This window comes from Spea bombifrons, chromosome 5 (genome assembly GCF_027358695.1).
Source record: "Spea bombifrons isolate aSpeBom1 chromosome 5, aSpeBom1.2.pri, whole genome shotgun sequence".
Taxonomy (NCBI): Eukaryota; Metazoa; Chordata; class Amphibia; order Anura; family Pelobatidae; genus Spea; species Spea bombifrons.
This window is the reverse complement of record NC_071091.1, coordinates 19,520,778-19,537,217: the sequence shown is the minus strand read 5'-3', so window position 1 is coordinate 19,537,217 and position 16,440 is coordinate 19,520,778. Positions and strand designations below refer to the sequence as shown.

The window sequence follows — 16,440 nt, the reverse complement described above, 5'->3', positions numbered from 1 at the left end:
CAAGTACAACACAATATTATAAAGGATCTTTTAAAAAAAAAAAAGAAATGAAAGTTTCATTGTGTTGAAGAGGCTTAAAGCACAGCAATTTATTACAACAGTTTATAGGAATTTAGTGTTTCGCATTTTGTTCCTTGAAACATTTCCCCCTTCTCACAGCACTTGTTTGATATTTGTTCCTGATTTAATGCTTAGAAAAACGCTGGTGCATTTCCACAATTATTATCAATATACTTAATTTTACAACACATTATTTAATATATAGACGCAGAATGTGATCAACACGGAGCGCATAGTTTTATTTTATGATACGATTATGAAAATCATTTTTCACTCTTCCAATTTCTATCACATTAATGAATTATTTATGAAGAAAGTATTGTATATTAGCGGAGGTTAACAAATACATGTGAAGTGAAGATTATGTCTTTATTGTTCAATAAAAGACCAATCTGTTTGTTTTGTCATCCAATGAACTAGTAATTACTTTTATTTCGCTATTTTTTATCTGCAGGATACACAGAAAATTTCAGTACCTTTTAAATCCAAGACAGGTTTATAGTCTTGCTGGTATTGGGCCAATGCCAGGGTAAGATACAAATATATTTGTATTTACATAACTTTTTGCTCACGTATTCTATTGTAAACGATAGTTTTTTGTTGGGAAAATCTCTCAATTTCTGTTTAAATCAGATCAATCACTTACTATTTCTGTGTGACTCTACTAAATTGCAAGACACTAGCTCCAACTACAACAGTTTCTAATTTGTAAAATTAGAATTATTATTATTATTATTTCAATGATCATTCAAACATAGCCTCGTTTTGATACAATCTTTGGTAAATTATTTGATATGTGGTATTGGTATTTACAAACTGGACATGTTACTTTGCCTACATGATAATAGTATTACTGTGTACTAATACTGTGTATTAAAGAACAATATAGGAGACCTATTCATTAGAACTTTACAGACAACACAGGCCTATCCTATAAGAGTTAGTTAAAATACATTTCTTTTTAAGAGGGTTTTTTTGTTTGTTTTGTTTTTCTTTTACAGTCAGGGCAGTGAAAATATCGTTTGTAGAAATCTACTTTGGCTTTGCCAGATTTAGTTAATACTTTCCAAAAAGGTTGGATGCTTTCCTATCAAAACACAGAGATTCAGGGTTCTAAAAAACAGCTTTAGCTAATGCTGATCCAAGCAAAAACCTTACTGCCTTTGGAGTCAAAACATTTATTAAAACCATCATCACTGCTGTAGTTATGTTATATATTTTGTTATGTTATATATTTTAAAAGTGGTTGATGTGACAGTTTAAATTCATTTCCCTTTGTAGTCTTTGAGTTAAGGGATGTTTTCATTTTTTTTTTACAGATTAAATTTCTTTCGAGATGTTCCAGATTTCAAGGTTCTTGCATGTGGTGGCGATGGGACAGTCGGATGGATTCTAGATTGCATTGGTAAGATACTGCAGCTGTTGCATATTTTACTTTATTCGTCTTCAACCAAATAAAAAAAGAATTAAATAAGTAAAACTAGGCCTGACTTTCTAGTTACATTATTGTTCTTGGTGTAATTTTCATTTTGGATTAATTGGTGTTGGTGTGGGTGTTTATCAGAAACCTTTTTGGGCATTTTTTCTAGTTGAGTATTGTTATTTCTTAACTTAATTTTCTTTTTTTTTCATAGACAAGGCCAATCTAACAAAACAACCTCCTGTGGCTATCCTGCCTCTTGGTACAGGCAATGATTTGGCAAGATGTCTGCAATGGGGAGGAGGTAATATATTTATCTTAATACAAATTAATGCTGTGTATGAACATCTTCTCCCTTTCTCCCCATACCATTGTTTCAGGTTTATATGTCTTCGAAAATCCTTTAGAATCAACAAAAATGCCAGTATTATAACATTTGAGATTCCTTTTGACTAAGTATTGATCCTTGTACCATGATCCAAGTTCTGTCAAGACAATAAACATAACTAGGAACTTCCCGTGGTAAGCTACCCAGACCCTCTCCCATCCTTTTTTTGCGAGGGGGGGTATAGCCTCATTCTGTATGGGGCTAACAACATGTACCACAAGGCTATCCCCATTCAGACTTTAGCAAGTGTGGGTGGGTAGTAAGTGGTAGTAGGCAGGAAGCAGGCAGAACAAGAGCAGGAGGTAAGCACGCCTAAGCACCGCTCTGTGCCTAGAGAAACTTGGAGTCCTAGGGAAACACCAACATGTTTCTAATTATGACCAAAAGGCCAGACATACTAGTGATGCAGACATTTCCTCCTAAATTAATATTTTCAGTATACATAGATGTTTTCACACATGACCTTTTTTAACCAATAAATGCCTTTCTTTTTAATTAATTTCTTTAAATCATTTTCTATTCTTTTCTATTATTTGCATTGTTTTGCCAACAACTAAACCACAGCAATTAATTGGATTACAACAGAATCTTTTCCATTTATGTATGGTCTTTGAAATTCTTCTGTCTATAGCAGTTTCTAAACTAATGTGTTTTGTTTATATGTAGGATTGTGTTAAGCAAAACATGTTCAGGATATTATTAGATATTTTCACACCTTATGGATATCAAAAAAATGAATTCAACATGTAAAATAATCATGCTAGTAAATCCACATATTCTGCATGTATGGTAAATTGTAATGTATTTTTTAGGCTATGAAGGGGAGAATCTCATGAAGTTTCTTAAAGATATTGAGAATGCCTCAGTCGTTCATCTTGACAGATGGAAAATTGAAGTTATTCCAAATGATAAAGATGAAAAAGGAGACCCAGTGCCTTACAGTATTGTAAACAATTACTTTTCCATTGGAGTGGTGAGTAGTGAGATTTCTAAATAAAGTTTAAACCTTCTTGCTACTTTTATGATTGATAATTATATTTTATTGTGGTTTGATTAATTGTCTTTTATATTGTTCAAACAAACCAAACCAATATATATTTTGTTTTCCTTCACACATATGGTCACCGTGCAACAGTTGTGTATAAATATATCCATGTTATGAAAATTGTGTGGTATGTAAGGCAGAGGTATATTGTGGCCTAGGCCAACTAGGGTGGTAGGCCCAGGGGGTGACAAACCCCTTACTACCAAATTTGGGGTGGATCACCCTACTAGGTGAACAGGCTCACTGGTGCATCTCTACTCCGTGGGCTAGTTACGAGGGAGATCACTGATCTACTTGACCGGCTCATTTATATTATTAAGGAGATAAATACATTGTTGATGCAAGACCAGCAAAATCACATTTTTTACACCCTCCTCTAAAAAAAAATATACGCCCCCTGTCATCTTATATACTCATTCTAGTGCTAGTTGTGGCTTTTTGTGGTGGGGCCTAACAACAAAAGGATTACTATCATTAATTCCAGCCAGTAGTCTCTGTAGCTCAGGGGTTCCCCAAGGATTCTTCGTGCACATGTGAGCCCTTTGTAGCTGCTATCAGTGACATCGGCTTCTGATGCTGATTTCTTGTGTAGCTACAAATCACTTGGCATATGCAAAGAGATTGCTGTCACATCATTGCCTTATCATTGCAAGATTGGCACCTTGTGTTTATGTTCCCTAATATAATCACTCATACCTGGAACAGTCACAGCCCAAAACAGGATCCCCATTATGCATGTGTCTTCATTAATCTATAAGAACATGCATTATTTGTGATTATGATATGTGCAGGATTAACCTGTGAGAGGTAGAACAAACACATGTAAAATGTAGATGTAAAATCTTGCTTCATTTGGGAGGCATCATTTTGTGATACACCATAGCTCTACATCGACCAATGTGCAGTTGAAAAATAAAATTTGCAGTAAGAATAATAAAGTGCAAAGATTATTTTACCTAGAAAGTCTAATAATCAAAGTTTCCAAAAGAATGTTTCTTATATGTTCCAAAAACATATAATAATATCTTCTTTAGCACATATTACAGTGCTAAATGCAAAAGCAGACCTTAAGGTCTCATTTACTCAAGAGAATACATTTTCAAAAGTAATGTGAAACATATGACCCAAATCCAAGCTCAGATCATTGTGATATTTCATCTTAATAGACATAGGATAAATGCCAATTATATACCAAAAATATTTTTATCTTCACATTTGATATTTTGTCTTGCTATGCAGATTACAACCTGTAGTTTAAAGCTTACTTAACATTTTACTGAAACATTTCGGTTAGGAAACACTGGAACGGCTTCCCTTTGTTCGTATCTTATTATGAGAAAGTCTGTGCTAACAGCCAATTGTAAAATAGGCCACCGCATATACATTTCATACTCCAAAACCTATTTAAAAAATGGAATAAGAAGATTGAATAAATAGTTTAACAAAATACTTCTATTGTTCTGTAATTTGATTTAGTATTTTAGGGGATCCAAGGTCAAAAGAATCATGAGGGCATTCGTCAAAAATAAGGAGATTTCAGATATTATCTTTGTGCTTAACTCAAGACAAGATGTGCCAATTTCATATGTATTAAAAGAAACTTCAGAGCTGGATTCAGGGACACCAAAGCAAGCATTTGTGCAATTCTTCTAACTGAATTTACCTGTTGTCTCTCTTTTGTGAAAGTGGAACTATATGGGACAACAATGGACTCTTGTTCATCCATAATAAGCTGTATAGCAATGGGTGAATACTAACATTATATTTTAATTTAACCAAATATAAGAGGGCAAGCAATTGATATATCTACTGTGTAGTAAGCTATATCAGTTGTTTTGTGAAATAAATAAATGGCTGGAATTCTAACTATAATGTGTATGAGTAAGGCTGTAACACAAGGTACACAATGATATTTCAATGTAACCCTTTAGGATAATATTACATAATAATGTGAATTCTGTGAACTATTTCACAAGCATTTAAATGGCCACAGACGGAATCAAATCTCTGGTTAAATCACCATGATATTGCCATATTTATCGGCATATAACACGCACTGGTGTATAACACGCACCCTTATTTTAACAAGGAAATTTGAGTAAGACACACACACACTCAGACACACACTCAGAGACACATACACACACATTAATTTTATATATTGGCAATATTGCCAGTATTTGAGAGGCCCATCCAGACTACCTACGTTTTGGGAGATCTGGTATGGGTCCTCTTTATCTTTCAGCGTTTTACTTTTTGTGCTGATGCCGGGGCCGGAGTGACCTCATCACCCAGCTCCCCGCATCAGAGAGGCCGCGCGAGAGAGCTGTGCGGGGGAAGATTGTGCAGCTCTAGGATTTATCAGTGTATAACACACAGGTAGGGTTTCAGCTTCATATTTTAGTTAAAAAAAGTGATAAAAGTGATAAATACGGTATTATAGTTTTACGTAGCTTAGTGTCTCCACTTGTTTTAAGACATGTTTATATTTGCATAAGTTTATTTTATTTTCCTTACTGTCGTAAAATCTTGGATTTACAAACTGTCCAGTTCACCCTAATGATGTACTCAACTATAATTCAACCATAATTCATGTACTGTTTACAGCTACAGAACACATGCAATCAGTAATGCACACATAACAAGGATCCATTTTTCATTGCGTGCCCTTTGACTAATAATTGATCTGTCCTTTGGTATTTTCTGCAGATTCTCCAAGGACTCTTGAGTTGACACAAAGTAACTATGGAACATATTGTTAAACTCTTAACTCCATAACTTTATTTCAAAAGCTCTCACCACCACATATGTCTCTATGCAATGCAAATGTGCCCTTTCTAATCACGCTGGAAAATAAAGTTAATGTTCTCTCTCCTCTCTTGTCTTTGAACTTTAGACATAAAAACACTTGAACGCATCACTTAATAGACAGAAAAAGACAGTATAATAGCTATCAGCCACAAATGTGGCAAAAATATACAGTATAACTATGCATGCCATATTTCACAAAGGTGTGACATTTCTGTTCACATATTTAAAATGTGGTAGTAATAATAATAATTATTATTAGTATTATAATTATCGCCTAGAATTATTATATATTTTTTAAATACAAATAAATTGCCTGTACTGCTATGGAATCTGCTGAAGCTCTATAAGTAAAATGTATTGCAGTAATACAGATGTAGCTTTGGTCAGTTGGTTCTTTTTGTTATACTTTAAGCTTTCTATAAGTATCCATTTGGAACTAAATGACAGATTTATAGCTCTTCCATGGAAGCTCCCCTGGATTCTTATCCATAGTGTGGATACCTACAGACTGTTCCATTAGGCTGTTAATTGAGTGCATTTGGCCTCAACCTCTACATGTTGTAGGGTCCTTGTTGGCAGCTGGCAGGCCTTGTTATCCACTTACACACGTGATCATTGCATTTCTGGAGATTTAGAGATGTGTGCTTTTTTTCTTTCTAAATTCTCTTAACATTTCTGTTTCATGTTTGATTCTTATTATTTGTGCATTTCCTCCTTTTTGATACTTTTTCCTAAGTCTTGATCATCTAGGGATCCCTTATCACTCTGACAGCTGTACTCTTCCACATTGCTTCCAACCTTGCACAATTGGTCAATGCCAGGGATCACAAAGTTAAATATGTAAGGTAGAGTAGGTGCATTGGACTCCCCTTGTTTGCTTTCTATTTCAACACACACACCATTCCATTTGAATGTTTTCTGTCTCATTAAATTTTGTGTTTCTGTTTATGACACCTAGCATCTCTATTCAATGGGACCCATACAACACTATCCTGTGTTCCTCATATACTTCTACACCTTAATTCATTTTATAATGCATCACTGCGTATTGCATTGTTCCCAATCTCTTGAAAGAAATGTCGGTTAACTTTTTTGTGAGTTGGGTACGTTTGTTCTTCCTAATATTTATTATAGCCATAGCCATGCATATAATTTCATACTTACTGACATTTGCTGTAAAATAAATGATTGATGTTGTAGCATTAAAGATAATCAATAAGACAAACGTAAGCCTGTCTTAATTTCTTCCTAGAAAGTAGATCACTAATGCATATCTTATTTTACCCAGTATTTTTTTTATTATTATTTTGTTAGAATACACTAACACATCTATTCTTCTATTGCTTGTATTCCTGATATAAATGTTTACATTTAGGAGGAACATTATTAAATGCTTGAGGTGTAAACAAAAGCTTACATGTTTGCTGGACTACCTATTTAATCAAGTTACATTTTAAAAAAAAGCTACCCAAGTAAAATTGTGTGGTCACACATACTAAGCCAGTAACTGCACATACATCATTTGTTGACCACTGGCCTTAAAGTGTCATTGCCACCTAATCATCCCTAGTCCAGCCCTAACGCTACCTGTTGGAGATCATGGATCAAGACTATACTGCCTACATTAAGATCATGGAGAGGACGTCCCTGCTTGTGCCACTATATTGCCCTTAGTTCAAGTGAAGGCAAAATGAGGTAGCTTATGGTGACATCCTCTCCCTTGATTGGATGATGTGAGAGAGTTAGTGAATTTGTTTTCAAATCAAAAATGCCCTCGAATTTTGGGGCAAACTGAATGGGCAGGGAACAAAATTAATTGCCCAAAAAGGAATTGCCCAAAAAGGAATGTGTCCAAATTATTTTTGGCATATTTACATGTCTAGTACATACTCTTATTTTACCATAAATAAAACATGGGACAAGGTAAGAATGCAGCTTAGGTGTGGACAAACAAGCCACATTCAGACTCCTGGTGATATGAAAGCACAAATACCTCATTCCTAAAAAGATGAACAACTGAATACTGTGTAGGTCATAAAGTACTAGCTTATGAAGCTTAGCGATACAGTTCTGCTCAGCAAACCCTTGTGAATCCCTGCATGCACCTGGCTTCCATGTGCACATGCATGGATGCATAGCAATGTCTGTTATTATGTGACAGCACATGTGCACAAATTGCCCGCACGCTAATTGCAGTCAGTTACATACAATTACAATGGAAGATAACATTTTGTATAGGAAATTCCTCAGAAGGTGAAAATGGCATTCCTTTTTTATCTTTACTTGCATCTCACTTGTGCTATTTAACCCATTACTGTATATATAGTATCTGTACTAAACTGTTACAGAAACAGAAGTCCTGCAGCACACCTACAAATAACACTAAACCAGATGAAAAGCTTGCATTGTAGCAATATATTCCATTAAACAGATCTGCCACTTCTTCACAGTCTACATAACATAGTATTACCGTATTTATCGGCGTATAACACGCACTTTTTAAACCTAAATACGAAGCTGAAACCCTACCTGCGTGTTATACGCCGATAAATCCTAGCGCTGCACGATTTGCAGCGACGTCTCCCTCACTTCCGGTCCTGGGGAGGGTGCGTGTTATACGCCGGCAAGTACGGTACTTATCCCAGTGGGAGCATCAATCTTAAATTCCTTTCCCTGGAATCCGGGTATTGGTGTCAATTGCTACCTGATTTAAACATTTTGGGCCACTACCTGAATGTTTTTCGCGTATCTACTAATAGCTCTACATATAGCCACCAGGATGTCGAGTGTATGAAGGGCTTTAATTGATATTCCCATGCTAACTGGGTCTTTTTATGGGGCTTTCTATACATTATCTTTCTGTAAATGTATTTTGGACAGGATAGAGCACATGGAGGATGATCTCTGTCAGATACACTATGTGGACAAAAGTATTGGGACACCTGATCATTACACCAACAGGAAATGTTATGACATTGCTTTCTAAATACATAGACATCGATATGTAGTTGTTTTGTAGTTGTTTTATCTGAATCACTTTTTACTTATTCATTCTTTAGGAAAGCTTTATTCGCACTCCAACCTTTTTGCTTAGCATTAGTTGTCAAATATTGAATGCACACATTTATCAAAGAGAACATAAGAAATATTCTTTTTATTTTTATTATATATTTTTTAATGATCCTCTGAGCAATTGAACAATTTTGACTCATATGTATGTATCATATTTAATAGCAATACAATTATATTATAATATATCACCAGCATGATAAATACAGAAAAAGAAAAAGTGAATGGTAGGAAATTCACTGCAATCTTGTGTAATTATTATCATATCTAATATAAATGAAAAAATTAAAATTTTACATTTGTTCATAATGACATATAGCATGGATAAGGCACTCCGACTATTCAGGCAGTGTTAGAATGTATAAGAATAAAGTGAGGATAGTGTCTTAATCACTCTGCTTTATTAAAGATTAATAGAAAATCATTAATAGCATCGCTGTTTCAGTGTATGCCATTCTGTTCACTGTCTGTGATGAGCTTGTCTGTCCTCTCATTGTATCCATGTATATAGTTATGTAAGGATATTTTAAAGTAAGATGATTAATAAATACGATTCATATACATATTTACACAGATTTTGTGCACAGTTGGCACAATGCATGAAAGGCCCTCTTTGTGTAATGGTCAGGTACCCCAATACTTTTGTCCATATAGTGTATATGTCAGATTAGGGGCAGTTTCCCTGCCACAAAGTTATTTAATAATGATATGTAATTGAAAAAATAGAGCAGGAAAGATACAGTAGGACAAGGTTAGACCTTTTGATAACTACATGTAGTTATCAAAAGGTCTAACCTTGTCCTACTATATATATTGTATGTGCTTGTAATTCTATTATCACATTCTACAGAATAAGTAGCATCAAAGTGTTTGAATGCTGCTTGTGAAAAATCCTGTTAAATCTTTGTATTAGTGAAGGAAAAAGGTCATTCAACGTATATGATAGTGGTTCCTTCTGTAAAGGCATTTTGTAAGTGGATCTCTTAATATGTAATAATTGTTTTCTAAATTTAAGAATACATTTAATTTGCAAAAAGCTATTTTGCTTGCTAGATTTTGATCTGACAACTGTGCCATTCTGAAATTATTACTACAGTCTTAAGTATACAAAACCATGTTTATCTAATTAAATGAAATTATTTATATTTTTGCGTGCATTATACAGAGAGAACAGTGCCATCTGTTTTGTTTAACATATCAAGTTAGAACATATTTAATTATCCTTGTGATTTTGTACAGAAAATAATGTGATCATGGTATTTTAAGAAGACTTATTCAAATAGTGAGCTTTCTACTAATACATCTTGATCTACTTGATACAATTGTGCCCATTATTATAAGCATACAAATAGGGGTTTGGCTCTCCCCATAATCCTCTACGGGGACCCATAGGCCTTTGAGTGCAGTGGGTGGACGAGGAGAAAATAGAGGAGTTAATGATACCCACTGGAGGCTGGTCCCACCAATAAGCATAACCATACCATCATCTTCAGAGTCTCCAACTCCGGTGTGCACCCCTCACTTCCCAAAGGAAGTAAAACCATCAAGTAAAATCTTAGAACAGCACTTGGAACCCACCAATGCTGTAAAGAATGAAGGGCAGGTGTAAAATTGCTTGAACTCACTCCAAATGTCAGAGACCTCACCCCCTAAGTATCCCCTATTTAACTCCGCAACCGCCTGCAGGACCACCCCTTCCTACAAACTTAACCCCTTCCTGCCTCCAACAACAAGCTCACCTCCTCAGTCAAGTAGCCCCTGTGCCTCCCAGGTGCTACATCTCCTTGTCTTCCTGTTTTAATGCTTTGTTTGTAATGTATACAAAGAACACAGTATTTACCAGGCAGTGCAGCTTTTCGATAACACAAATCAATCTGTATCTTACAACCCAGGTGTACCATTGAAAAGTGTAAGGAGCTAACACTATGTATTGTTATCCATATTATTTCACTTTTATAGTTAACATCCTTCATAATATTTATCTTTACACGTGTTCATCTTTTCTCCAGATGGTAATTTGTATCCATGAGAACCATCCCACTCCAAAAATACAATGGAGTTCATTCTTTAAATCCCTCATGGTTCCTGCAGTTAACACTTGCATAGGAGGCACGTACTAGAGCTTTACACACCCTTCTGTATTTAAATTGGAGCTATGGTTGTTCTAGTGGTAATAGCTGGCCTATTTATGGCCTGGTTATCGGCAGGGGGCATATGTAGAGTTGTGTGAAAAATAAGTTTTTACATATCATGGCATAATAACAATCATCTGTTCTTTAGGAGGTCCAAAAAATAGTGAACAACAAGACATGACATATTACACATATTTTATGCTATGGAGGAAAGACATCAGCAATTATCTTACAGAAGCAATTGTTGCTGCCACCAATCTGGGAAGGGTTACAAGGTGATTTACAAACAATTTAAAGTCCATCATTCTACAGTGAGAAAGATTATTAAAAAGTGGAAAACATTCAAGACAGTTGTTAATCTTTCCAGGAATTGATGTTTCAGCAAATTCATCCCAAGTTCAGACTGTGCAATGCTCTGTGTCTGCAGCTCAGACTCTATAAGCCTCAGTTAGCATGTTAAATGTTAAGTTTGTGACAGTACAATTAGAAAAAGACTGAACAAGTATGGTTTGTTTGGAATAGTTGCCAGGAGAAAGCATATTCTCTTTAAAAAGAACATGGCGGCACAGCTTAGGTTTGCAAAGTTGTATCTAAACAAATAACAAGACTTCTGGAACAATGTCCACCAAAGTGGAAATGTTTGGTATAGTAGTGGAGGGGTGATAATTTTGGCTTGTTTTGCAGGAACAGGAACCTCGGAACATTGCACTCATTGAGTCGAAGATGAACTCCTCTGTTTACCAATGTATTCTAGAGTCAAATGTGAAGCCATCTGTCCAACAGCTAAAGCTTGGCTGAAATTGGCTCATGCAATAGGGCAATGATCACAAGGATACTAGCAAATTTACAACAGAATGGCTGAAAAAGAAAAGAAAGTGTTACAATGGCCCAGTCAAAGTCCAGACCTCACACCCCCCATGCCTTCTTTACTCCCTTATAAAATAAGGAGAACTGAACTCCTCTACTCTTTCTTATTCAGATTTAATAATTTAATTTAACATTACTTTTATAATTGCTGCATAACATTAATATTTTTTCATTGAAATGCACATAATTTCAGTCAACTTGGCAGGTGTTTCCAGTTAAGATATTTAATCTAAAAATGTTTTGTTTGATAACTGTATAGCTATGTCTATTTTCAAGTCTGCTAATACTTGTTCTAAAGCAGTCAGTTAGTATCATTTATCTAGTGCTGACCCAGACTATAGTTGTTTTGAGCCAAACTAGCTGGCACCCATCCTGTACGCGTGGCATCCCTTATGTGTGCCAACAGCACATGTAACAAGTGTGTATCACCGAACATGTATTTAAATGCATTCATTTACTGAGCGCTTATTTATTTTCTATGCTACGCCTTACGTCTTTAGCTTCAATATAATGCATTAAAACAATCTGTTGCAAATCTAACATGTGTTGGTGTCATGGAGGAGACGCTTTATTTGATGATCTTATATAGACTCCTCACATTATTAAGATATAGATTACTTTTTCCCCCACCTACCCACAATGCTAATTTTGGGTAAGAGCTACATTTGATGAGAAAGAAGCACAATTTATTATATTGCTCTATAGGATCTTGGTTCAGTTTTCAATGAAGTAGTGCAACTTTTCCTTTGAATAATAAGCTTATTCAGTTTGAGAGATTAATCTTCAAATAATGTTGTCATTAATACTGTACAGTGTATAGGCTGTATTCACATTTTAGTCATCCTTAATAATCCATGTAATTTGCTCACAAATCTCCAGCGCAAACTGCTTCCTGTTTCGGAGACAGTGTATTAATAACAAATAATGCATGAATGAAAAACTTCCTTTGTCTAGCAAGATATTACTGTGTGGGGAATAGGGATATGGATTCTTAGTTCCAATTGATGCTGATGGTATTGTATGAATATTTTCATGCTATTTGTCTAGAATAAGTGTTTCCCCTCGCCAGTAGATATTGATAATTACTCCATTGTAATTATATGGTTTAGTGGAATGTGTTTCAATCAATGAACATCAGCTTATTCACGTGCATGGCTGCACATGTCTGTGTGGCACTTTTATATAAATAACCAGCTGCAAAATGTACGGCACAATGCACAGCATGACCAAATAGCAACAGACCACAGGAACACATATCGATATAGAAAAGAATAAAAAAATAAGAGAAATAATAATGTTACTTCAACAAAGTTATGTGGACTATTTATTTTGACTCAGATGTATCTGCCTGTACTTCGATTTACATTTCATGTCATATACAATTAGATGAACAAATAATGATCAAAATAGTGAACGGGTGATCAGGAATTCTGAATCATTAGCCTAACCATATAAGAATTAAGTACCTAGAACAGAAAAACAGCGTTAGTGAAAATAGTTGCCTCCATCTACCAAAGGAACTTGGCATGGATACTGGTGTACAATGACCAAGCCTAGCCAGATGTAATATGGGAGAGTAAGAACTATTTGGCTGGAAACATGCTCAGTATACTTGGTCAAGTTCTGTCTACTAGAGATGCAGCAAAACGGACTGCGTTTAAAAAAAAAGAGCAGAAAGGATCCAGGATAAAGGCTGTTAAATATACGGTACTTGCTTCTCTAGACTCCCCATAGGCTATTAGGTAAACCTGTAAGAGAAAACACACACAAAATGGACAAAAAAACCTCTGATGATGACCCAAAAGTTTGAAATGGCTCAGGGGCCATTGGTGTTAAATGGTATTATAAAACTTGCTTGATACCTTCCACAAACTGGTATGGTTGGTAAATGTATTTTGCCGCATGCAGTCAGTACACGCAGCTCTGCATTTCATATTTCCATGTCCCAGGCGGCCAGTCTACTAGAGAGACAGAATAAACTTGACAGAAAATATATCTGCATTATTTTTTTTTTGTATCTGAGAAACAGAACAGATAATTAATGAAGTATAGAGCAATGTTTTTAATATTGTTATTCTATTATTAAAAATACAAATCCAATTATCACACCTGAAGGGATAAGGATTTTTTTTAATTCAAACTTAACCTTGTTATTTTGTTGTTGCCTATTTATAATGAAGCAAAAATATTAACTATATCTAATGCATGCATATGTGAATTGTGCTTATTTTAATGTGTGTCCTGTAACCAAAGAGTATTATTTCACAAGAATCTGTTTTCTAGAGATACATTGAAAAGTATACAATAATGCAATCCAGGCACTAACACATGAAGAACACCCATAGTTGGGAGTACTCCACAGGAAGAGCAGCATAACTCTGGGCACATATAGGATACCTTAGTCTGTGGGCACAGATTGAATACCTTAGTTGGGTGGAACTTTGCCATCAATGGTTGCATGAAGTGAGGCTAACACTTCAACTGTGCGTTTGACAGGATCCTATTAAAGAAAGTGCAAGTGCGTGCAGTTTTTTTTAATCTTTCCACTCTTACCTGCGTCGTAGATGACGTGGTAACTGGGGTCAGGGCAACTGCTGCTTCTCTTAGTAAAGGGACAGGATTCAGCAGCTGATGGTTGATTATAGAGCACTGCAACAAGTTGAGGAACATGTCAGGATGGCAGAATTAAAATAGAACACAGAAGCATTGTGCTTGAGAGATGATTAGAAGATTTGGTCCCACTAGCCTTCCCAGTTTTACTTGTGTAAAGACTCAAACCTTAGATTCAGGATAGCCGTATGCCAATCCTATAGATCAAAGAGTACCAGTCATGGTAAGTAGGGCACTGGGCGTGTGCAAGCTGTAGTGGGCATGAAAGGTAGCAGTAGGTGGACGTGTCATCCTTGTCACTGTGGCTTTGCAAGTGCTGATGTGTCCTTTCCTCCCTGAAGTGTTTCCAGCCCCGAGAGGAGCATGGAGGATGAAGTCTTTCCTCCACAATCCTACTCCTCATCCCAGTCCTGAAGAGGCAGGGCTCTTGGTTGAGAGGCCTCATAAGGACTCTGATGCTTATGTGTTTGCATCAACTGGCAGCAAATGCTTATTTGTAAATTATAACGTTCTGCTAGAAGGGTACAATGTGAGATGTTTTATGCCTGTTTTTTTACTTTTTTTAAAAAACTGTTTTTTTTCTACTGTGTGGAATAAAATGTAATAAAAAAAAATGTACCAATAACATTGGGATAAATAGGTTTGTTTTAGTAAGAAATCACAAGAACTGAATCAGAGGTCATAAGATTACTTTTGAGCTGATGGCTTAACGTAACTGTGCCCAAATAAACCGTTATCCTGCTTTGCTTAGGAGAAATTATAATGTAAAATGCAAAACGATTGAAATGTTAATGTATTTTCTTTATAGGATGCATCAATTGCCCACAGATTTCACATGATGAGAGAAAAACACCCAGAGAAGTTCAACAGCAGGTAAGAACATTTACGTGTCAACTTTAGACATTGGAATACCTTTAATTTGATCAAATATTTTCTTTTGAAAGTCTACTTCATACATGTAAGATCAATACTCCTTTATAAGTGTATAGCTTGACATCTTATTTAGCAGTTTGTATGTGCATGTAATTGTATAATGAAACAATAGTAAATAAGGGATTTGCCTCACAGTAATGTGAGAAGAGTCTTTCTGACATTATGAGATCTCTTTTCTTAGTTTGTTATTGGTTGAAGCCATTGGTTTCACAAAAGTGAAAAAGTGTGCTCATTTCACATATGTAATTTTCCTTTAATTTCACCATGCCCTGGAATCTCATGAGATCAGCTTCAAATATATTGCGTACCTAATGGTCTATGTACAATCAAGTAATTGCACTTTTGTTTGCAAATTACATGTCAAACTTCCAAACGTTTGAAAAGTTTGCTAAAATAATACTTACTTTGTTTTGGGTATATCACATCACATTTCATCCCCATTTTCTCCTCTAGTGCCCTTCTTTTCTCAAAATGTTTGCTGGGCATGAGGAAATCCCAGTTTTCTGCAGCCCTAAAAGTTAGAACAATTTGTATATAAATGTGTTGATAAAGTAAATTCTGTAAATAAACTAAATTCTTCTTCCTCTAAATTCCTTACCCTGTGACATAAATAACCTGAAGGTTAAAGACATAAAGTGTCGATCTTTGGCCGTTTGTAATGTTAGGAGGTATGATATCACATGTGTTAAAACAACTTTAGAACAACTAAATAAACAAACTTTCCACATTTTACTTATGGTAACAGGCTGTATGGTAAAACAATTTTAATTAAAACTGAATTTTGCAGTTTGTTTTATGAGAGCTGCATATTCTCGTGAAGTATTTTCAGTAAACAATTGGTCACTGCAAGTTATTCAAAAAGTTATTTAAACATTTGAAATAAATGTGTATCTAAATTCCTTTGTATAATATAATATATCATAAAGAAGAGGTAAAGGATTGTCTTCAGTTATGGTACTATAGGTGGCTTGGTAGAAGGTAATTGTGATTCCTGAGTTACAGTCCAGAGATTAAGGTTTATTGTTCATAGCCTGTGATTTTTTTTAGAAAGATGCAAAATATACAGAAGCCATATATTACTTCCCAGCACTTTAGGTATGTGAAA

General features: G+C 35.2%; 1 protein-coding gene across 1 annotated transcript in view; it reads left to right on the top strand.

Annotated features, from left to right (window-relative positions):
• DGKB (diacylglycerol kinase beta) overlaps positions 1 to 16,440 on the top strand; it is a 208,115-nt gene that overhangs the window by 90,941 nt on the left and 100,734 nt on the right. The window contains exons 16-20 of the mRNA XM_053466113.1: positions 515 to 589; positions 1,380 to 1,465; positions 1,695 to 1,784; positions 2,681 to 2,841; positions 15,211 to 15,275. Of these exons, the coding sequence (XP_053322088.1) occupies positions 515 to 589; positions 1,380 to 1,465; positions 1,695 to 1,784; positions 2,681 to 2,841; positions 15,211 to 15,275 (477 nt within the window). The remainder of the gene's footprint in view (positions 1 to 514; positions 590 to 1,379; positions 1,466 to 1,694; positions 1,785 to 2,680; positions 2,842 to 15,210; positions 15,276 to 16,440) is intronic.